General features: G+C 44.6%; 1 protein-coding gene across 1 annotated transcript; it reads right to left on the reverse strand.

Moving 5' to 3' along the window:
• Positions 1-10,000: 10,000 nt before the first annotated feature.
• GPR50 (G protein-coupled receptor 50) lies at positions 10,001-16,373 on the reverse strand. Its single transcript, XM_004776643.1, has 2 exons — positions 16,077-16,373; positions 10,001-12,987 (listed from the first exon to the last, which is right to left on the reverse strand). The coding sequence occupies exons 1-2, from the start codon at positions 16,261-16,263 to the stop codon at positions 11,312-11,314; spliced, it is 1,863 nt and encodes a 620-aa protein (XP_004776700.1). The 5' UTR covers positions 16,264-16,373; the 3' UTR covers positions 10,001-11,311.
• Between the last annotated feature and the right edge of the window lie 3,742 nt (positions 16,374-20,115).

Below are 20,115 nucleotides of genomic sequence, written 5' to 3' on the forward strand. Positions count from 1 at the left end.
AGTTTCCCCATTTTTCAATATTAATCTTTGTTTTCCATCTTTTGAGAAGGATTATTAGATATTATAAAGAGTATTTTTCAGAGCAAGGTGAGTTCAGGTGGACTGTTAGATAAATTTAACACATTTTTTTATTAATTCAGTAACTTAGCCTGGTTGACTTGAGGTTTAGGATATAAGGAGTCTGTTTAATGAAACACTGATAAACTCTGTAAATGTTTGTCATTATACTTTTATGCAAGAGTCCATCCTGGGCACAGGAGAAGAAGGAAAGACAATGGTTTCTGTTGAATAGGTTGTGTTTATGCTGGGGCAGGGCCAAACACTTGTACTAGAATTATCTCATTTAATCTTCTGAACAAATGTTATCCCATTTGGTCTTCACAAAAAAAAAAAAAAAATCCCTATGAAGTGTGAATTACTGTATGTACGACTATACCAAATTTTCAGGTGAAAATATAGGTTTAGTGAAATAAATCCTCTGCCCAAATCAGTCAGTGCAAAATCAGAACATACAGCTAATTCTATGACTCTGGAGGAAGACGTGTTCTAGCCAGTCATTCTTGTTGTTCTCAAACCATTATGGTCTACAGATATGACCCTGAGGAACTCCCTTCTTCTCTCTCTGGGCCTCAGCTTTTACACATGGAAGGTGATGGTTTGGAACTAGGTCCTCAAAGGGTTTTTCTAACTCTGACTTTTTCTGACTTTACTTAAGTTAAAAGAAAAATCTCTGACATTGGTGTTCTTTCAGCAATTTGTCCAGAAGTCATTCTGACAGAATTCTTCCTTTGGATTTGGCAGCCTGGTTAATTTGTAAGTGAAAAGTACTTTCTCCAAAGTGAAGAGGAAAACTGGGAGATTTGTTAATTAACTAAGGGCAATGAGAACAACTCTCTTTTGCCTTTGTTTCCAGGACACCTTGTCTCTTCATTTTTCTTCCATTTGTCTGGTAGCTCCTACTTAGTCTACTCCTCAGACTTGTCCTCCACATGTTCCAAGAAATTCTAGCTGGGACACCTGGGTGGCTCAGTTGGTTAAGTGACTGCCTTTGGCTGGGGTCATGATCCTGGAGTCTAGGGATAGAGTTCCACATCACATAGGACCCCCTGCTCAGCGGGGGGTCATCTTCTCCCTCTGACCCTCCCCCCTGCTTGTGCTTTCTCTCTCTCATTCTCTCTCTCAAATGAATAAAAAAAATTTTAAAAAAAGAAAAGAAAAGATCTAGCTATCTAACTGTGGAGAAGCCTTTACCAATAAGGAGTTCCCAACTACTAGAAGTGTTCAATCAGAGGTTAAATATCTATGAGAGACCTGATACAAGAAATTCCCACAGTAAGTGTTAAGTTCAATTAGACAACTTTTAAATAAAGTTATTTCCAACTCCAAATTTCATGAGTCTACCAAGTGCTAAATAAAAACTCTGGTCAAAGAAATGCTATAGGAATTCACAGTCAACAGAAAGTCTCCCTAGTTTTTGTTTGTTTGCTTGTTCAGTTTTTTTTAAGACTTTATTTATTTGACAGAGATCACAAGTAGGCAGAGAGAGAGTGGGAAGCAGGCTCTCTGCTGAGCAGAGAACCTGATGCAGGACTTGATCCTAGGACCCTGAGATCATGACCTGAGCCGAAGGCAGAGGCTTAACCCACTGGGCCACCCAGGCGCCCCAACCCTAGTTTTAAGCTGAGTCTAAGGGAAGGTTGGCGAATCCTAAAGGACATAATAATTAAATGAAATAGATCAATTTCAGTCTATCCCAACATAAAAGCTTTCCAAAACTATTGACTATGACTTCTACAATTGCTTTATATGATGGTCCAAAGAACGGATTGGATTTTAAAGCTGAATTGCGTAAGTGTTAAAATACCTGTCTAGGCAGCCCCTTTGTCAGTAACTCTGGACAGACTGCAAGTTAGGAAGAGTGGACTGAATAAGCTCCAGAATGCAGGACTCTGTTTCTACTGTTCTGCCATCTTTACGCTTCATGCAAACTGTACAACTCGGGACTCTACAACCTGCCATATGCATCTTTCCAACTCTTAGCCTTTGCCCATGTTATGCTGTCTCCCTGGAATGCATCTTTCCTTTTCAGAGTAATACAATTTTGGCCATTCATTTAAAAAAATGCCTGTCTGTCTACATATTAATTATCCTCTTTAACATGTTTGGATAACATTGCCATAAACCATCACCCAGTCAATGGTTATAATGCTACTCATTTTTTTTTAATCCAAGAACATCTCTCCCTTTTTTTTTTTTGTATTGAGATATGATTACCTGAATTTAGGTCTGTCTGAAGGAAAAGAGGGCAGAAATGGAGAGAATCCTCCTGCCCTTTAACCTAAATTCTCAATTCTCAAGTCTGTCCAACACTACACTTCCTACTCTCCTCCACCATCACACAAGAATCTTTTGTTTCTGGGGACTCTTGAAAGAACTGCAGGTTCCATCTGGAGCCTATCTTCTTCTACATTTTAAGAATAAATTTCTCTTTGGTGCCAAATAGCTTTTTGCTATTATTTAGGGGTTTAGATAGAGTTTATATTCAAAATTTTGGTCACATTTCTTCTGAAGTTTTCTTGATAACAGGATTGCCATTTTAAATTTTCAATCATGCTTCTGAAATTTCCCCTTTAAGTTTCAAATTGTTTTTATGTCACCAAACTCTATACTCTGGCCTCTTCAGCTGGTAAGACAGTCAGTCTCACCAGGAGTCATAGTTGTGGGACTTGGCACAGATGGAACTGAGGGTATTATGCTAAGTGAAATAAGTCCATCAGAGAAAGACAAATACCATATGATTTCACTTATATGTGGAGTTTAAGAAACAAAACAGATACATATAAGGGAAGGGGAGAAGAAATAAAGTAAGATGAAAATTGATAGGGAGGCTAACCATAAGAGACACTGAACTCTCGGAAATAAACTGAGGGTTACTGGAGGGGAGGTGGGTAGGATGAAGGGGTAACTGAGGGATGAGCACTAAGGAGGGCACTTAATGGAATGAGCACTGGGTGTTCTATGCAACTGATGAATCACTAAATTATACCCCTAAAACTAATAGTACACGATATATTAAGTAAATTGAATTTAAATAAAGAATAAATATTTTACATGGCAAATGCACCATAAACAAAATCAAAAGACAACTGCCAAATGTGTAGAAGGTATTTGCAACATATACTAGACAAAGGAATCATAAACCTAAAAATGAAGAACTCAGAAAATGAGGGAAGTAGAGACAGGACCAGGGAAGAGCAAGGCAGTTCAATAGAGCTGATACATGGAGTGGGTCAAGGAAAGGTACTGTCAACCTAAGGTTAGGAGGATGATTGGAAGAACAATGTATTTGTATCTGCAGTTTATAAAGAGTGGAATAGAAAGGTTGGGAAATGGATACAGAAGTTCTTAAAGTAATCCATCTAAGAGATGATGGTTGTTCAAACCAAGAATTAAGAACAAAAGATGAACTAAATTGTTTTTTTTAAAGATTTTATTTATTTATTTGACAGACAGAGATTACAAGTAGACCGAGAGGCAGGCAGAGAGAGAAGAAGGGAAGCAGACTCCCTGCTGAGCAGAGAACCCAAAGCAGGGCTCGATCCCAGAACCCTGGGATCGTGACCTGAGCTGAAGGCAGAGGCTTTAACCCATGAGCCGCCCAGGGGCCCCAAAAGATGAATTAAATTGTTATTGAAAAGGAGAAGGTACTGGATTGATCAACTAAATGGACTAAATGGATGAGGTAGGAGTCTTGGATGAAACCTGGGATTTCAATATAGACAACGAGGTACGTGGTAGTGCCAGACAGAATGTAGAGAGCACTAACATTAATTTATTTTTGTTTTAAGTGTAGTTGACACACAGCTTCACATTAGTTTCAGGTGTGCAACAGAGAATCCAAACATTTAAATTCTGTCTCAGAATTAAATATGATCCATGTAAATTGTTGAGTCCTGTGTTTGGCATATAGAAATTATGAAATGAGGTTAGCTATTGTTGTTTTCAGCTAACCTGATTTGATTAATCCCAACATAATTCACTATGAAGTATTATTTAAAATTGGTATTTGGGATTTTCTAAGCAGATGTGAGTTCAAATTGTCCAACTTTCCAGCTTTCTGACTCTAAACCAGTTTCTTAACCTTTCTTGGCCTCAATGCCCTCTTTTTGAAAATAAGAGTAAATATTATTAATCTGGCAGTGGTATTTTTTAAGATTTTATTTATTTATTTGACAGAGAGATCACAAGTAGGCAGAGAGGCAGGCAGAGAGAGAGGGAAGCAGACTCCCTGCTGAGCAGAGAGCCCGATGTAGGACTCGATCCCAGGACCCTGAGATCATGACCTGAGCTGAAGGCAGAGGCTTAACCCACTGAGCCTCCCAGGCGCCCCTCTGGCAATGGTTTTATGAAAATTAGAGATAAGAGAAGTAAAGCGTCTTGAGTGATGCTTATCACATAGTAGGGATTTAGTAAATGGTAGCTCAAACAAAAAGCCACATTGTTCATTTCAAGCCTTTAGATTAGGTTGGGGATTCTCCCTTATTTATCTTCTTAATTCCCATAGACTACCTGCCTAGAAGAGAGTCTTACCTGTAATAGATACTCAGTAAATATGTATCAAATCTATGATAAATTTTTTGCTAGACCTTTCACTATCTTTTTCCTGCTAATCTGCCCAAGACTATTAATCCTCATTTTAAAAATATTCCTCCTAAGGTTATAGGCGCCTCGGTTACAGCTCCTTCTAGTTTAATTTCCACCGCACCTTTTTAAAGTTGCAATGACTCATGCTTCGTAATTCCACACCTTCTTAGAAAACTGTACCAACTCCTTCCATCCCCACTCCCAACCCCACATGGGAGTTTGATTCAATAGTAAATGTTCAGTCCTTGTCTGGCTTGAGTGTAATGAAAATTACTCAGTTTATTGAACCTTTTGTAGAACTTCTGCAGTTGATTAATGAGATGCTCAAACAACTTGAATTTAATCACGGTGAATCATAGCCACTGAAAAAGGCATTTAATTTGACCTGAAATATTTGCACAAGAAAAATATTAAAGCTCAGACATGACTTGTGATTAGCAACTCTATAAAAATAACCATGTGAAGTTTTGTAAAATTGAGGGACAAAGGACCAAAAACCCATTAGAAAAGTGTGGAAACTACATAAAAAGATAATAATTCACCCTGAAAAAGAACATAAAAATGACCCTTAAACATGTGAAAAATATTCAAACTCAGTACATATTAGAGAGCTGTTGATGAAAGTATACTGAGATACAGCTTGTTACCTAGCAGACAAGCAAAACTAAGAATTATGACAACAGAATCTGTTGATAAGTCTGTGGGGGAATCACACATGCTCATACATTGCTGCTGAGAATGCGAATCAGTACAGCACTTCCAGAGGGCAATTGGTAACACCTAATAGAACTTTCCAACACAGAAATTTCGATTTTGAGAACCTATTCTTGAAGATGAACTTAAAACAATCCAAAAATACTTATGCACAAGAATGTTCCTGTGGGGCGCCTGGGTGGCTCGGTGGGTTAAAGCCTCTGCTTTCGGCTCAGGTCATGATTCCAGATTCGAGCCCCGCATCCGGCTCTCTGCTCCGCGAGGAGCCTGCTTCCTCCTCTCTCTCTCTGCCTGCCTCTCTGCCTACTTGTGGTCTCTGTCTGTCAAATAAGTTAATTAATTAAAATATTAAAAAAAAAGAATGTTCCTGCAGCATAGTTTGTAACTGCAAAGTATTGGAAGCAACCTACATGTCCACACATAGGAGAGTGCTTGAATAAATGATGCATAAAAAAGAATGAAGAAGCTCTTCATGAACTGATGTGGAGTGATTTCTATGGCATTAATACACAAGTGAAAAAAATTAAAGTGCAGAAGGGTATCAGAATGGCAGTGTAAGAGATTCCAAAAATGTGTTTCTCCATAAAAGCAAGAATGTCACAAAAAGGCTCAAAATCAACTTTTTCAGAACTCAGGAAGTTAACCTAAGTCCTAGAACAAACAATCCAAGGAGAGTTTATTCCAGAAAAATGACTGAATCTTAGTAAGAACTATGAGATTTCGTGGTGCTTTAACTTTCCCTAATTCCATTCCTTTCCCTTAGCAAAGTGTATATATTGTGTTATTCTTTTTAAAGAAATTTAAAAATGGACAGAACTGATCTGTGTTAATAGACATTATTAAAACAGTGGTTAAATTTGGGGAATGTATTGACTGAGTTGGGACATGAAAATACCTTCTGGGATTATAGAAATGTTTTATATCTTCATCTGGAAGATAGTGATATAAAAATGCACATATGAGTGAATAGCCATTTAGTCATACACTTCATATGTGTGCATATCATTGTATATAATGTATAGTTTAACTAAAATTTAAAAACTACGATGTGGCTTTAGTGAAGGGTAGACAAATAGACTAATGAGACAGACTAGACAGTCTAGAGAGAAATAGCTAAATGACAGAGAGATGATAAATAATTTTTATTTTTTGATTAATTATAACAAATACGGCAATGGGGCAAAGGATGAAATATGAACCATGACTATATAAAAAAATTGAACTTTGACTGATACCTTACACCAAACACAAAAAAATAGCTTAAGATGAAGCATAGACTTAAATGTTAATGGCAAAACAATAATATTACTAAAAGAAAAACTTGGAGAATATTCATTATATTAATCAGAAATTTCTTAAGCACAATGCATAGTCATAAAAGGAAAAACTAATTAAATTAGACTTCATAATATTAAGGATTTTGTCCCTCAAAAAATACAATTAAGAGAGAGAAAGAAGGCAAACCACAGACAAAGAGAAGATATTCATAAAAAATATATATATATATCCAGAATATATAAATAATTTCTTCTACTGCCAATAAGAAAACAGAAACCTCAAATTTAAAATAGCCAGAATGTTTGTTCACACCCTTCACTAAAGAAGATACATGATCACACCAATGATCATGTGAAAGATGGTCAACATTATTAATCATTTTAAAAAATGCAAATTGAAAATATAATGGTATAGTACTAGATACTAGAATAACTAAAATTAAAAGGCTGAGATTACTGAATGTTGGCAAGAATGCAGAGCACCTCAAACATATACATTGCTGGTGCCAATATAAATTGGGTCAAATCCTTTACAAAAATATTTGGCAGTGCGTACTAAAACTAAATACACACATAATCATGACTCAGCAATTCCAAACCTAGGTATATTACCAAGAGCAATGAATCCCTATGTGTACCAAAAGGCATGTACAAAAATGTTCATAATAGCTTTCTTCATAGCAGCCCCAACCCAAAAAATAGCCCAAATATTCATTGTAGTATAATGGATTTAAAAATTGTTATAGTCAATATGATGGAATCATACACAGCAATGAAAAAGAGCGTACTTCTACCAAAAGCAATGCAAATATATCACAGGCAAATTTGTAAGCAGAAAAGCCAGATACAAAGAGAACATATTAACGCTGCCATTTAAATGGAGTTGAAGAGCCAGCAAAATTAATTTAGCATAATGGCACCCTCTAAGTGCTAGAAATGTTTTATATCTTGATTTCTGTGGTGGTTACACAGATGCAAACATACTTAAAAATTCATTGAGCTCTACACTGAAGATTTGTGTAATTTACTCTATGTAAAATTGTATCTTAACATAAAATAAAGTTGACATGTATAAAAATGTTGATAGGAACACTTTTTATAATAGCCCCAAATTGGAAACAGCCCAAATGTTCATCAGCAGTCTGTCTACAAAATCACTAAATAAATTGTGGTATATTCATCCTGTAGTTACTAATATAAAAATGAAACAAAAAACACTCAAACTACTGATGCATACAAAAAGTGAATGAATTTCAAAGACATAATATGGAGCAAAAGAAGCCAGACTAATATATGATTCATGAATTCTATTCCTAGATATATATCCCAAATAATTGAAAGCAGGAAATTAAACAAATACTTGAAAATCAATATTCACAGCAGCACTTTTCACAATGCCCAAAAGGTGGAAACAGTCTGCCAATGGATGAATGAATTAACAAAACGGGATGTATCCATACAGTGGAATATTATTCAGCCATGAAAAATGAAGTACTGATACCTGCTATGATATTGCTGAACCTTGAAGACATATATTCAGTGAAAGAAGCCAGACAGAAAAGGACAAATATTGAGTGATTTCATCTATATGAGATTCCTAGAATAGGCAAATTCATAGAGACAGAAAGTAGACTAGAGGTCACCAGGAGCTGCAGAGGGGTTAATAGGGAATTATTATTTAATGGCTGCACAGTTTATGTTTCAGGTGATGGGTGAGAGTCACACAATGCTGTGAATGTACTTAATGCCTTGAACTATATACTTAAAAATGATTAAATGGTTAATTTTATGTTATATACATTTTATCACAATTAGAAAAAATAAGAAACTGTATAAAATAGAATATATACTGTATACTTCTTTTTATATGAAGTCCTAGAAAAGATAGAATTAATGTATGGAGATTAAGGTCAAAAGAATGGCTGCTTTTGTATGAAGCATTGACTTAAAGAAGGCAAAATGGAACCTTCTAGAAGACTATATCTTCCTCAGAGTGGTATTTACACAGATGTATACATACATAAAAATTTGCCAAGCTGTCACTTTACAGTATGCACATTTCATTTCCATTAAAGAGGAAAAAAGTAGAAACTGGAGGAAACTGTTATTTAAACAGTCACAATGGCTGTGGCAAATCAGAAGCTTCTTGACTTTGGGGAAAGGAGAGGGCCAGGATAAAGGAGAGAGAGGCAGAGAGAAAACCCCTAGCTCTGTGCGTAACCTACAGCTTGTTCTTGTGGCGGAGGGGATTTTAGGGATGGAAGTAGGGCAGGTGAGCATGTTTCTTCAGGCACTTCAGAGTAGAGTGTGGGACAAAGTTGTAAAAAGTGTGGATAGCTTTTTCTTTCCTCCCTTTTCCTTTCAGAAGCCCGTACCCCTTTGAGCCCCCTGGAGAATAGTGCAGGGTTTCCAGGAATATTGGCAAAAGTTTTGCACAGGGAGTCAGCCTGATGTCCAGCAGTCATTCTGATGGGGCTCAAACCACTGTGATTTGGGCATGAAAATTTAAGATGACCTCAATTATACTCACAGCCTGGCTAAAGCTGGATAGAACAACTACATGTATATAACTCTGTGAGTATGTATATACACGTTTTTTTCCCCCCTGCCTTAGGTTTTTTTTTTAAATTTTTATTTATTTTTTAAAATTTTTTATTTTTTATAAACATGTATTTTTATCCCCAGGGGTACAGGTCTGTGAATCAGCACTCACCAAAGCACATACTAAGTGTATACATTTTCTAAACAAAGTTGATATCCTACAGTGTATTATTTTGAATCCACTTTTATTTTTACAGAGCACATTATTTGGGGCATTTCCTTGTCCTTAGAGATTCTTTTGAGACTGTGTTCCTGAGGTCAGGGAACCTTGCCCAGTGGCTGGGGTCTTGTCACCCATCTTGCAGCCAGAAAGGAAACCACCTGTCCTCCTGTTTCCCACTTCTGTGCCTCCCCTCACAGGTTCTTAAGTTCTGTTTCTTGGTCCCAGCAGCCTCTGGGGTTGTGAAATTATTGGAGTCTGGTTTCATGCCTTCCATGGGTGTAAAAAAAAAAAAAAAATCTGTTTTCAGAAGTCATGGCAGACAAGGCCCAGAAGTCTAAGAACAGGCAGGTCAGATCACCCATTGTCACCACACACACCAAACCTCGACCCCAACCTGACCAGAGTTTGCCAAGCCAAAAAACTGGGGGAAGAGTGGTCATTTGACTTGCTATGGAATATAGCAAGCTCACAGAAAGGATAGAACTTGTACCCAGTTCTTCTGATCCAAGGTCAATGCTTTTCCACACACCTCCCAACCCTCCCCACAAGGAATCTAGCGGAGGAAGTGAATTTATTAACAAATCACACACCAAAGCCACAAAATCACTTTTATTAAATTGCTACCACAAGTACAGAATCAAATTAAGGCAGTATAATACATTTCCACTTATCCTTACAAACTTTTATAAACTTAACTTTATGTGTTAGTTTGAATCAATAGTTGAAATTTGTATTAAACAATTTTTTCTTCAATTCTAGACAAAAGTCATTTATTTACTGGGCTGTCAGGTGTGCTGATACAAGACATGTACAACTTAATGTTGTGGATGACAGAACCTCAGCCAAAGGTAATGAGACTCCTGTCTCCCTCCCCTATTACCTTGAATTCCCTTCTGAATGAAAAAGGAAAATGTAAAAACTGATTATGTAGAAATACCAGGCTGTCTAAAAAAAATCTCTTTTTTTAGACAGGATTTGAAGGATTGAATTATAGGATTTGTAGGATTGAATTATAATATTAAATACATGACTATAATTGATCCTAGTGACTACAAATTTAGATTTTAGGAGAAGCAACTAGTTTATGAATGAATTTGTTTCTCTGGAACTAAATGAAAGAAAATTCTGGTGAATGCTTAAAAAGGTAAGTGACTACAAGGTAAAAACATCTCATCACTTGCATTCATGTTTGACTATAAAAATCAGCACCAATATTTGAATTTTCATCAATTAGAAATAATTCGGTTTGGACATATCTTCCCTTTTGCCATTTGAACTCATAGGCATAAAAATGCACTTTAATAGAGCTTATCAAATTGTGTTCTTCAGATATGGGTCATATCTTGTTGCTGAAATTTACAAAAGAAACTGTTTCAAGTACTTGCACTTTATCAAAACTACCCTTCTGACTGCCATTAAAAGTACAATATAGAATGACACACTTTAAAACATAAAACTTTGCCGTCACATTTACTTACAGAAGCGCTCCTCCCCCAACCCTGGGGGGATGAGAGAAGAAAGCAGGAAAAAGAAGAAGGAAATGAGTTGAGGGGAGGAAGGGGGACATGGGGAAATCAAGGTCTAAAATTTCAAGGATCACTGTTGGCTCAAGGTCAACTACAGGAAGAAAGGGAGGCTCAGAATAACAGATGTCAAACTTAGGGGAAATTTGATCTCTAAAATAGCAAGCATGCACATGTGCGCACGCGCGCGCGCACACACACACATACACTTTCAGAGTATGTTACGTAAAGGAGTATGCCTACAAGGTGGATGTAGCTTACACTATGTGAGTTCATGTCTGTGTGTCTGTGTGTCTGTGTGTAGGTGCCGTAAGTTATCTCACTTTGAATTACATATGCTAGATAAACTTGAAAGTGGATCACTACTTGGCCACCCCTAAGAGCATTTTTCACATAGCCATTTCATCAGAATCAACTTCAACATCAATAACCACAATCTTATGGTAATCATTGGTGGTAGTGGTGGTCACAGTGGGGTCAGGAAGGTTGGCAGCAGCGGCGGCTGCAAGCTCTGGTAGGCTGGCAGCAGACTCAGGGGAACCACTGGCAGGGCTGCAGACAGGCTCAGGGAGGTCAGTGATGTCACACTCGAAGTGGCCGGCAGCGATGGTCTCAGGGTGACAGGAGGCAGTAAGCTCAGGGTGGTCAGCAGCGACAGACTCAGTGTGGCTGGCGATCACTGGTTGGAGTTGGCTGGTGGTAGCAGGCTCAGTATTATCAGCAGTGGTGGGCTCAAGGGGGGTGGTAGCAGGCTTGAGGTAGCCAGCTGTGGGTCTAGGGTGGCTGGTGGCAGGGCTGAAGGCAACCTCAGAGTGGCTGCTGGCAGGAACATGGTGGCCAGTGACAGGTTTAGGGTGGCTGGAGGCCGACTTGAAATGGACAGAGGCAGGCTTGAAATGGACAGAGTCAGCCTTAAAGTGGACAGAGGCAGGCTTAGGATAGACAGTGGCAGACTTGGGGTGACCAGACGCAGACTCGGAGTGACCAGAAGCCAGCTTGGAGTGACTAAAGACAGATTTATGGTGGCCAGAGACAGACTTGCGGTAGGCAGAGGCAGACCTGGAGTGCCCAGAAGCCGGTTTGGGATGGCCAGAGGCACGTTCAGGTTGGCCAGCTGCAGCATCACCGGGTAGTGGAACATTCCGGGCACTCATCGGCATTTCCTCTACAACAGGACTGGCACGGGCACGATCCTGTTCATGGGCTTGTTCACGGGCTTGGTCTCGGGCACGGGCACGGGCACGGGCCAGGGCACGGGCCTCCCGAGTCTCCCGAATATCAGAGATGAGGCCAGAGAGGAACAGGATAGGGTGCCGCATAGCATGGAAGATGGTCCAGTATTCTCTTCGGAAATTCTCATTGAGAAGCCCATAGATCACAGCGTTGAGGCAGCTGTTGAAGTAGGCTATGAAGTAGGCTGCAAGATAAAGCCAGTTGGGGATCTTGCCTGCCATCTCTTTCGGACTGACAGCCACCAAGACAGTAAGCACATTGATAGGACACCAGCACACTGCAAAGAGGAGGAAGATCACAAACATGGTTAGAAAATTGCGCACCTCAGCAAGCTGGTTGTCAGGATTCTGCCCCGCCGGGTTACGGGCTGCCAGCACTTTGGTCCAGATCCTCACATAGCAGAAACCCACGATGAGCAGAGGGAGGACGAAGTGGATGCAGACGATGGTCACAGCAAAGACAGGGTTGTTCAGATAGTTGAAGATGCAGGTGTAGGTGCGAGGATCATACTCAATGGTACCGATATACATGTTGGGCAGGACAGCCAGGACGGTCATGATCCAGGTGATGACCAGGAAGATGCAGGTATTGCGCACACTGAAGATCCGCTCATACTGGAGGCTGTGACAGATGTAGCAGTAACGGTTGATGGCAATGGCCACGATGTTGAAGATAGAACCGACCACGCTCAGCCCTGTGATGAATCCAACCATCTGGCATTGCAACTGGCTCAGATCCCAGCCCCCAATGGCCATGGCATGCAGCATCAGAGGGTAGGGGTAGATGGCTACCAACAAGTCGGCCACAGAGAGGCTCACGACGAAGATGTTGCCTGCAAAATATACATGGGAAGAAAGGGAAGAAAAACAGAGAAAAATAAATGGTTAAGTATGGAAATCTATAAATTGAAACTGAGGAAAAGACCAGCTGAAGTGGTGACAATTTAGAATTCTAGAATTATTTTAGGGAAATATTTTTATGTTTTTATTTTCGTATGCAAGCATTATTCTGATGCACAACTAGGTTTGGGGGACCTGTCTTTTGGGCCCCTTTTTCCTTTCAAACAATGTCATGTCTGCTTTGAGAAAAAAGCGAACTTCTGTCAGAAAGCAGTAAGCAGGCTGCCACCAGTTTGAGCAAAACAAAATGCAAGCTTTTTTCCCTACAGGGGGCTAGGGAGAGAAGGGGGAGGGGCGTAGAGGCGATCGTGATGAAGCCGGGGGTAGGAAGTAGGCTAGATGTGTAGGGGGGAGGGAAGAGACTGAAGGAATGTCAGGGAGCCTAACCACCAACGCCCCCACACACACCCCGGGAAAAAAACGAGCCTTCTACCTCCTCTAGGCCAGCATTGCGTTTACAACGCTAACACGTCTAAGAGAATGGTCTGAGAAAGGGCACCGTCTTCTTAGGAAAACGGCATCAGACAATAATCTATGAAAAAGCCCAGTCAGTACTTACCATTTCCGAGGTAGGCTAAGAGTGAAAACTGAGGGGAATGGGGTGGGGGGGGGTGGGGGGGGAGACCCTGTAAAATTTAGTATGAAGCCATAAACAGCGCGTAGGGTGAAAAACAATCAGGAAAAGCCCTGCAAGGATTAGCAGAGGTGCCGGCTTCCAGCGGGTCCAGCGCAGAATCGCTCACCCGCACGTTCCGCTCCCTGTGTAGGAGCTCCTGGCCCGACGCTGAACTTGACTGGAGCCTGTGGCTAAACAGGAAAGTAAAGGCCTGGGGGGGGGGGCTCGGCTGCCACTCCCGTTTTGTAGGGCAGTGGTAGGAACGTTTTTGCGAAACCTTTCCAAAAAAAGGAGGAAGAGGACAAATGCAGGCACAGAACACTCTTTTTTTCTTTTTTTTTTTTTTTGGAAACGCCTCGATGCTAATTAGCATTAGTGTGGCAAAATATTGCGCTTTCTCTTCAACTAGGAGAAAATGAGCACTTTTTATTTTTTTAAAGATTTTATTTATTTATTTGACAGAGAGAAATCACAGGTAAGCAGAGAGGCAGGCAGGGAGAGGAGGAAACAGGCTCCTCACGGAGCAGAGAGCCCGATGCGGGGCTCGATCCCAGGACTCTGGGATCATGACCTGAGCGGAAGGCAGAGGCTTAACCCACTGAGCCACCCAGGCGCCCCAAATGAGCACTTTTTAAAACGGCAAAGAAATGGTTCCCTCTGCCCTCCTGCCAACGCTGCCAAGGCGCGGCCTCAGCGCTTTCTACCAGGAGGTTCTTTCTAGGGTTTTCTCTCAAAGAAATGAATTGAGAGAAGAGAAGTGGAAAAGACAGAGGGAAAAGCCTTAAAAACAAAACCACAACTACCATAAAGGAGAAGGGAAAAAGGAAAAGGAAGAAGAAAAGTCAAGAAAGAAAATGGGCTTCGCAGGTGGTCCCTGGGGCTGCGTGGTTCCTGGGGGCCCGCACTGCTGGAACGAAGGTGAGGTCCAAGCGTGCGGCCCCACGTCTCCAGGGGACCAAAAGGAAATCAGACACGCCCACCAGAGTTTAAAAGAAAACTTTTCATGACTGTGCGCCCGTCAGTGCATCTTGAAACTTGTATGGTAGTTGTGATTTCTCATCCCCGGAAAGTAATCCCCCAGAGACTGGCTGACTCCCCTCCCCAGAGCCCCGCCCGCCGGGTCCTGCGGGTACCCGACCGGCTCCCCTCTCCCCCGCCGCCTCTGCCCCCTCTCCCCGCTCTCCCCCCAACCCGGCCCCAGCCGACTGAGACCCCAGCAGCAGAGATCCCGGGCGCCGCCCCCTCCCTCCCGGGACCCTAGCGCGGAATTCGGTCCCCTTCGCTCCTCCTCTCCCCTTCTCGGCCCTCTCCAGCCCAACGTGCAAAAGGGGCTTACCGCTTTGCAGGGTCCGCCACCCCCCCCCACCCCCCCGCACAGGTCCCCGAGCCCAGCCACCTCCCTCGCCTGCCCCAGCCGCGGTCGCAGCTGGCCCCTCCCCTCCACACTGGCTCAGAGCGAGGGGATTGTCGCTCGGCTCGCTCCGCGCCCCAGCTCCTCACCCCGTCCCAGCGCCCCACACTTTGCAGTCTCTCCGCGTCTCCCGCCACCCACTCTGAGCTCTTCCGCGACCCACCCGCCATCCTCGCCCTGTTCTGCCGTCTTCTACCCCATCCCCGCCGGACGCCAAGCTCCGGGGTCTCCTCCACCCCGCCCTGGGACCCCCAATACCCGGCTTACGGATTTCGCGATCTCCGCCGCTGCTGCCGTCGCTGCCACCGCCTGCCGCGCCCAGACCGCCGCTCTGCTCGCTCCGCCTTGCGCCCTGGGACGCGCGGACGGAGCTCGGCTCCGGGGGACTCAGACCACCACCCGGCTCCACACTCAGACGCTAGGGTCTAAGCTCCGCTGCCTGGGAGCCGCCCTGGAGCCGCCCGGGAGTCCCAGGGCCGCAGCAGCGGGGGCTCAGCTGGCTTTAGGGCGCGGCCGCTGCGCTGCGCTCCTGTAAGCGCCACCGCAGCCGCCGCAGCCGCCGCGAACTTAACTTTCCGGAGCGGGTCGCAACCCCGCGGCTCCCTTCTACCCGCACCGCCTGGGCGCGGTCCCCTCTGTGGCGTCCATCCAAGCGTACTATCCCCAGACGGTGGTGGCACTCCCGGCTCGGGTGCTGGCTCCCTCTGCATCAGGTCTCGGACAGGGCAGGACTCGGCGGTCTGCCTCGCTCCGCGGGAACCAGGCTTTGCACTTGGACGCCAAAAGCTAATTTCCTGAGCTCCCTCAGCCTTGAGAAGCTCTAAATTAAGGGGGTCTCCGCATAACATCACCGCACAGGTTTGCAAGGAATTTGGGGATAGGGAAGTTCACTGTGAGGGCGCTGCCCAAGGGTTCCCTATTTCAGGCACCAGAACTCGTGCCCGAGGGGTGGCATGTGGCTGAATGCTGGGTAGGAAAATGGAAAGGTGACTTACCAGAATTTCGAAGCTTCTTGTTCTTTGTCACAGCCAGGATGACCATGGAGTTGCCGATCAGGTCTACGACGATGGTGATGACCATTGCGCAGAACATAAAGATGATTAGAGCTGGTGGGTAGTCTGGCTGTGGCAGCTTACAGCCAATGCAGCCGTATGGGGTGGGAACTGCCCGGGTGGGCCCCATGTTGCTGCTGGAGACCGTTAGGATCTCCCAGCCGGTCTCCCAGCAGGAACACCTGCTCTGCCACCCGGAGCCTGGAGCTTCTGGAAAGCTGCTTCCCCTCGGAGAACCAGAGAGCGAATGACAGCATCCCGCCCCTCTCCGATGAGCTTTTAAAGCCTCAAGAGGCGCTAGCCCCACCCCAAGTCCCTCCCCCCGACCAATCAGAGCTCCCTGAACACCCCCGCTTTGGTCTCCAACTCTTTTTGGACAAATCCACATCGAGGTGTCGTCTTGCTTCCGACTGCCTTGTTTGTGCTTCCCCTCTAGCCACCCCTCCCCATCCCCTAGGTACCTTGCGTCGTGACAAGCTCAGAATCCACCTCCCCGCCCCCGGCCACTGCGCATTTGTTTCTAGCAAGTTCTTCTCCCTCCCTTTCCAATGCAAACAACCAGCAAAGCGATGTAAAACGCAGGGGAGGGGCAGGGGGTCCCTCTTGAGGTCCAGTTTCAACCCATGCCAGTCTGTAGCCCCCAACAGAGTGGGAAGGGGAGCCAGTGATATGCGCCCCTACGGTCCCCCTGAAAGGTTCATTCCACTCCAGGTCTTGCCCCTTCAGAACCTTCTGCATGTCGTGAAGGACCAGGGGACAGCTTCCCAGAGCTTCCATCCTCAGTCTGGGTGACCAGTCTCTAGGAAACTTGTCTCTCCTCCACTGCCTGCCAGGAGCCGGTCGGCTCTCTTAGCGGCAGCAACGAGTGACGGTTCAGTCGATCCCGGACTTAGCCGAGGGAGATGTCCCCTGCACCTGACTCTGGGAGCTGGGAGTGAGTCTGCAATGTGGATGCGAGGGGAGATAGCTGGTGGCTATTTGTCCCAATCTTTGGGGCCATCGAGACCCGGAGCTGATCCCCTTCCCCACTGCCGAGCGCCCTGGCTTCGGGAGCTCAGATTTTGGTTTGGGGAAAAGTAAAGGGGAGTAAGAGAGCCCTTTTCTTGGGTCGCCGCTCCTCTAAGAAATCCTGGGCGACGGTTTCGGCTCTTGTCCCCTCTGGAGTTGCTCTGCACACTCTACTGGGTAGAACTGGGATGTCGAGCAGCCCCAGGGAGCTGCGTTGCAGCAGCGGAACCGGCGCGGAGGTGCCGGGCACCACGGCCAAGAAGACAGCGGGAAACTAGCGCCTCCGTCGCGTCCCAGGCGTACAGCTCATCTCCGTCCACGCGCTGTCAGGGCTCTCATTTCCACCTCATTCGGTCAGTCCGCCCCTAGCCCCGTAAATCCCCCTCCGGAGGCGTCACGGTTCCCTGTGGTGCGCCCAGATTCGTGAAGCGCGCGGGCCATGGGAAATCCGAAAGGCGGGGGCTGAACTAAAAGGGCAAGATTCGGTCCTCGCTCCCTCCACAACTGTGGTCGTGGGGATGGATTCTACCCGCTACTCAAAGTTACGGCTCTTGTTGAGAATACCAGCAAACACTTCGAAACTTGTCCCAGACTAGCCTTCTTGTTGCGTGGGGGGGTGGGGGGTTGCACTGTCTGGGAGTGCCACCGTCTGGATAGAGCAGCCCTCCTGCCCCGCGGGGAGAGGGTCGGACACAGCGGGTGGGGACTGGGGCTGCATTCCGTGAGGAACCTCAACATTTAGAGACCTTTAACGGAAAGAAATACCTGACAGAAAGCGAGATTGCACGCACTTTCTCTAGCTGGAAAACTCAAAGAAGGAATGAATCCCCTTGTTAGAAGATGCATCCCACCCCCTCCCCGCGCTCGCTACTGAGAAGGCATCCTCACGAATAACAATCTCCCGCCTGGAGCCTTTTCACATTCATTATCTCACTGCTCCCCGCAGGCTGGAACCCGGGCCGCGCGCTCGCTCTCCCGGCTGGACCTAGCCAGGATTTCTCCCTGAAGACAGCCCGAGAGCCGGCTCTGCGCTCCTCCCCAGACGAAAGCAAGCCCTGAAAAGAGGCTAGCGGCCGAGAAAGCCATTGACATCGTGGAAGAGTTTGTCCACATCCGGCTGCTCACGCTGCTTCCTTGACGGTTTGGATCCTTTTATTTATGGCAGGGAGCCGTTTTTAATTCACTTAAACAAAAATTTGAATGAATTTGAATGAACATGCATCTAGCGACTGAAGACACTGGCGTCTCCCCTGCACCCAGACTCCCGCACCAATCCTGAAAGAGAGTCAGCAAACTGATTTCAGCCATTGTTACATTCTAGCGCACTGTACTTCTGAGACGGGGTGGCCCCAGAGCTGATGGAGGCCCCGGGTAGTGAGAATTCCCAGCGGCTGTGGCCTGGGCTTGCCTGGGACTGAGGAGTAAGCAGGAGAGAGAGTGAGCTGATGCCTGGTCCCCAGCCCCTGCCCCAGTTTGGACACTGCTTGACCATGACCTCCTAGGACTTGGATGTTTCTGTACTGGACAAGTGAAAGAGGTACCTATTTTAATAATGTAAGGTGTTCTGCATCTGGTTAAATTAATGTTGTTATTTTTTTATGAACTGTCTTGAATAAAGATTCTGAACATTTCCCAGTCCTAAGAAAAACAGATGGCTACATTGAATCTGTTATGTGGATACATATGAGGAAGAAAACCAGTCAGAGTTTGCAAGGGTAGGACGACCCATGGACCCTAAGTAGTTAAGGAGGAAGGTCTCTATTGGGTTGCAGAGTGTATGGTTTATTTAAGCTTCCAAAGGATTTTTAAAAGGCCTACTAGGAAGCTCTAATAACTAGGGGTGGGAAAAACGCTTTACTTGGGACTTGAAAGCTGTAAGATAGGGAATCAAAACAGAGGACACCTAGGACATTCCCTTGTGGTCCTGGGAAAACCTTGGAAATCCATACAGAGATTGGGAAGGAGAATAAAGCAATGAATACTGGGCAGGGAGTTGTGTAGAGAGCTTACTCTCCTGGAGCTTGGCGATCCCCAGGCACGATACCTTCCCCCGGGTCATTTATTATGAAATGAGGGAGTCCACTTGGCCTCCCAGAGGACCCCCAGCACTGAAAGCTTGCCACATCCCAGGCAGAAGCGATGCCCAGGGGCATTCTGTGTAGAAAGTAGATAGTAAAAGCTTTTCCCCCTCTTCTTGCTGATATGCAAAGCTTTCTTCCATCTCAGCCTCCACATTTCTCATGTTTTGAAGATTGGGGCAAGCCTGGCAATGAGGGTAGCTGCTGGCAACTTGGTTTTCTCTCTTTTTTTTTTAAATAAGATTTTATTTATTTCTTTTACAGAGAGAGACACAACAAGAGAGGGAACACAAGCAGAGAGGGAGGAAGAAACAGGCTTCCCCACTGAGCAGAGAGCCTGATGCAGTGCTGGATCCCAGGACTCTGCGATCCTGACCTGAGTTGAAGGCAGACGTTTAATGACTGAGTCACCCAGGTTCCCCCTCCCCCTTTTTTGGTTCTCTTTTTCAAAGGTGAGAGAGACAGAGAGTAAGCAGTTTCTGCTCAGAAATGGGCAAATTTTCTATAAAGACACCAATACCTTGCCTGTAATTAATACACTTTGATTTTAAGTAAGCATTTTATGGTTTTCAACATCCCATCAGGGATATATTTTCTCACAACCATGTCACTTAAGAGATCGGGAAACAGGCTCGGAGAGGTGAAAGAACTTGGCTGAGGTCATGCTAAGGCTGGTGGAGGAGTCCAATACCCTCTCAGCCCTGGCTGGGCCTTTCTCCCACAGCCCAGCTTCATAAGATAGTGTTTTGCTCTGGGCCTTGATAGGGTGAATTCTGGGTTCTCTTTTGTTGTTTTTTCTCATTTGATTGTTTTTATTGAGCTATAGTCACATACTGTAGTTCCCCTATTAAAGTGCACAATTCAGTGGTTTCCTGTACATTCACCAAGTCCTGCAA

The sequence above is a fragment of the Mustela putorius genome, unplaced genomic scaffold (genome assembly GCF_011764305.1).
Source record: "Mustela putorius furo isolate JIRA1106 unplaced genomic scaffold, ASM1176430v1.1 tig00003899_pilon_pilon_pilon, whole genome shotgun sequence".
NCBI lineage: Eukaryota > Metazoa > Chordata > Mammalia > Carnivora > Mustelidae > Mustela > Mustela putorius.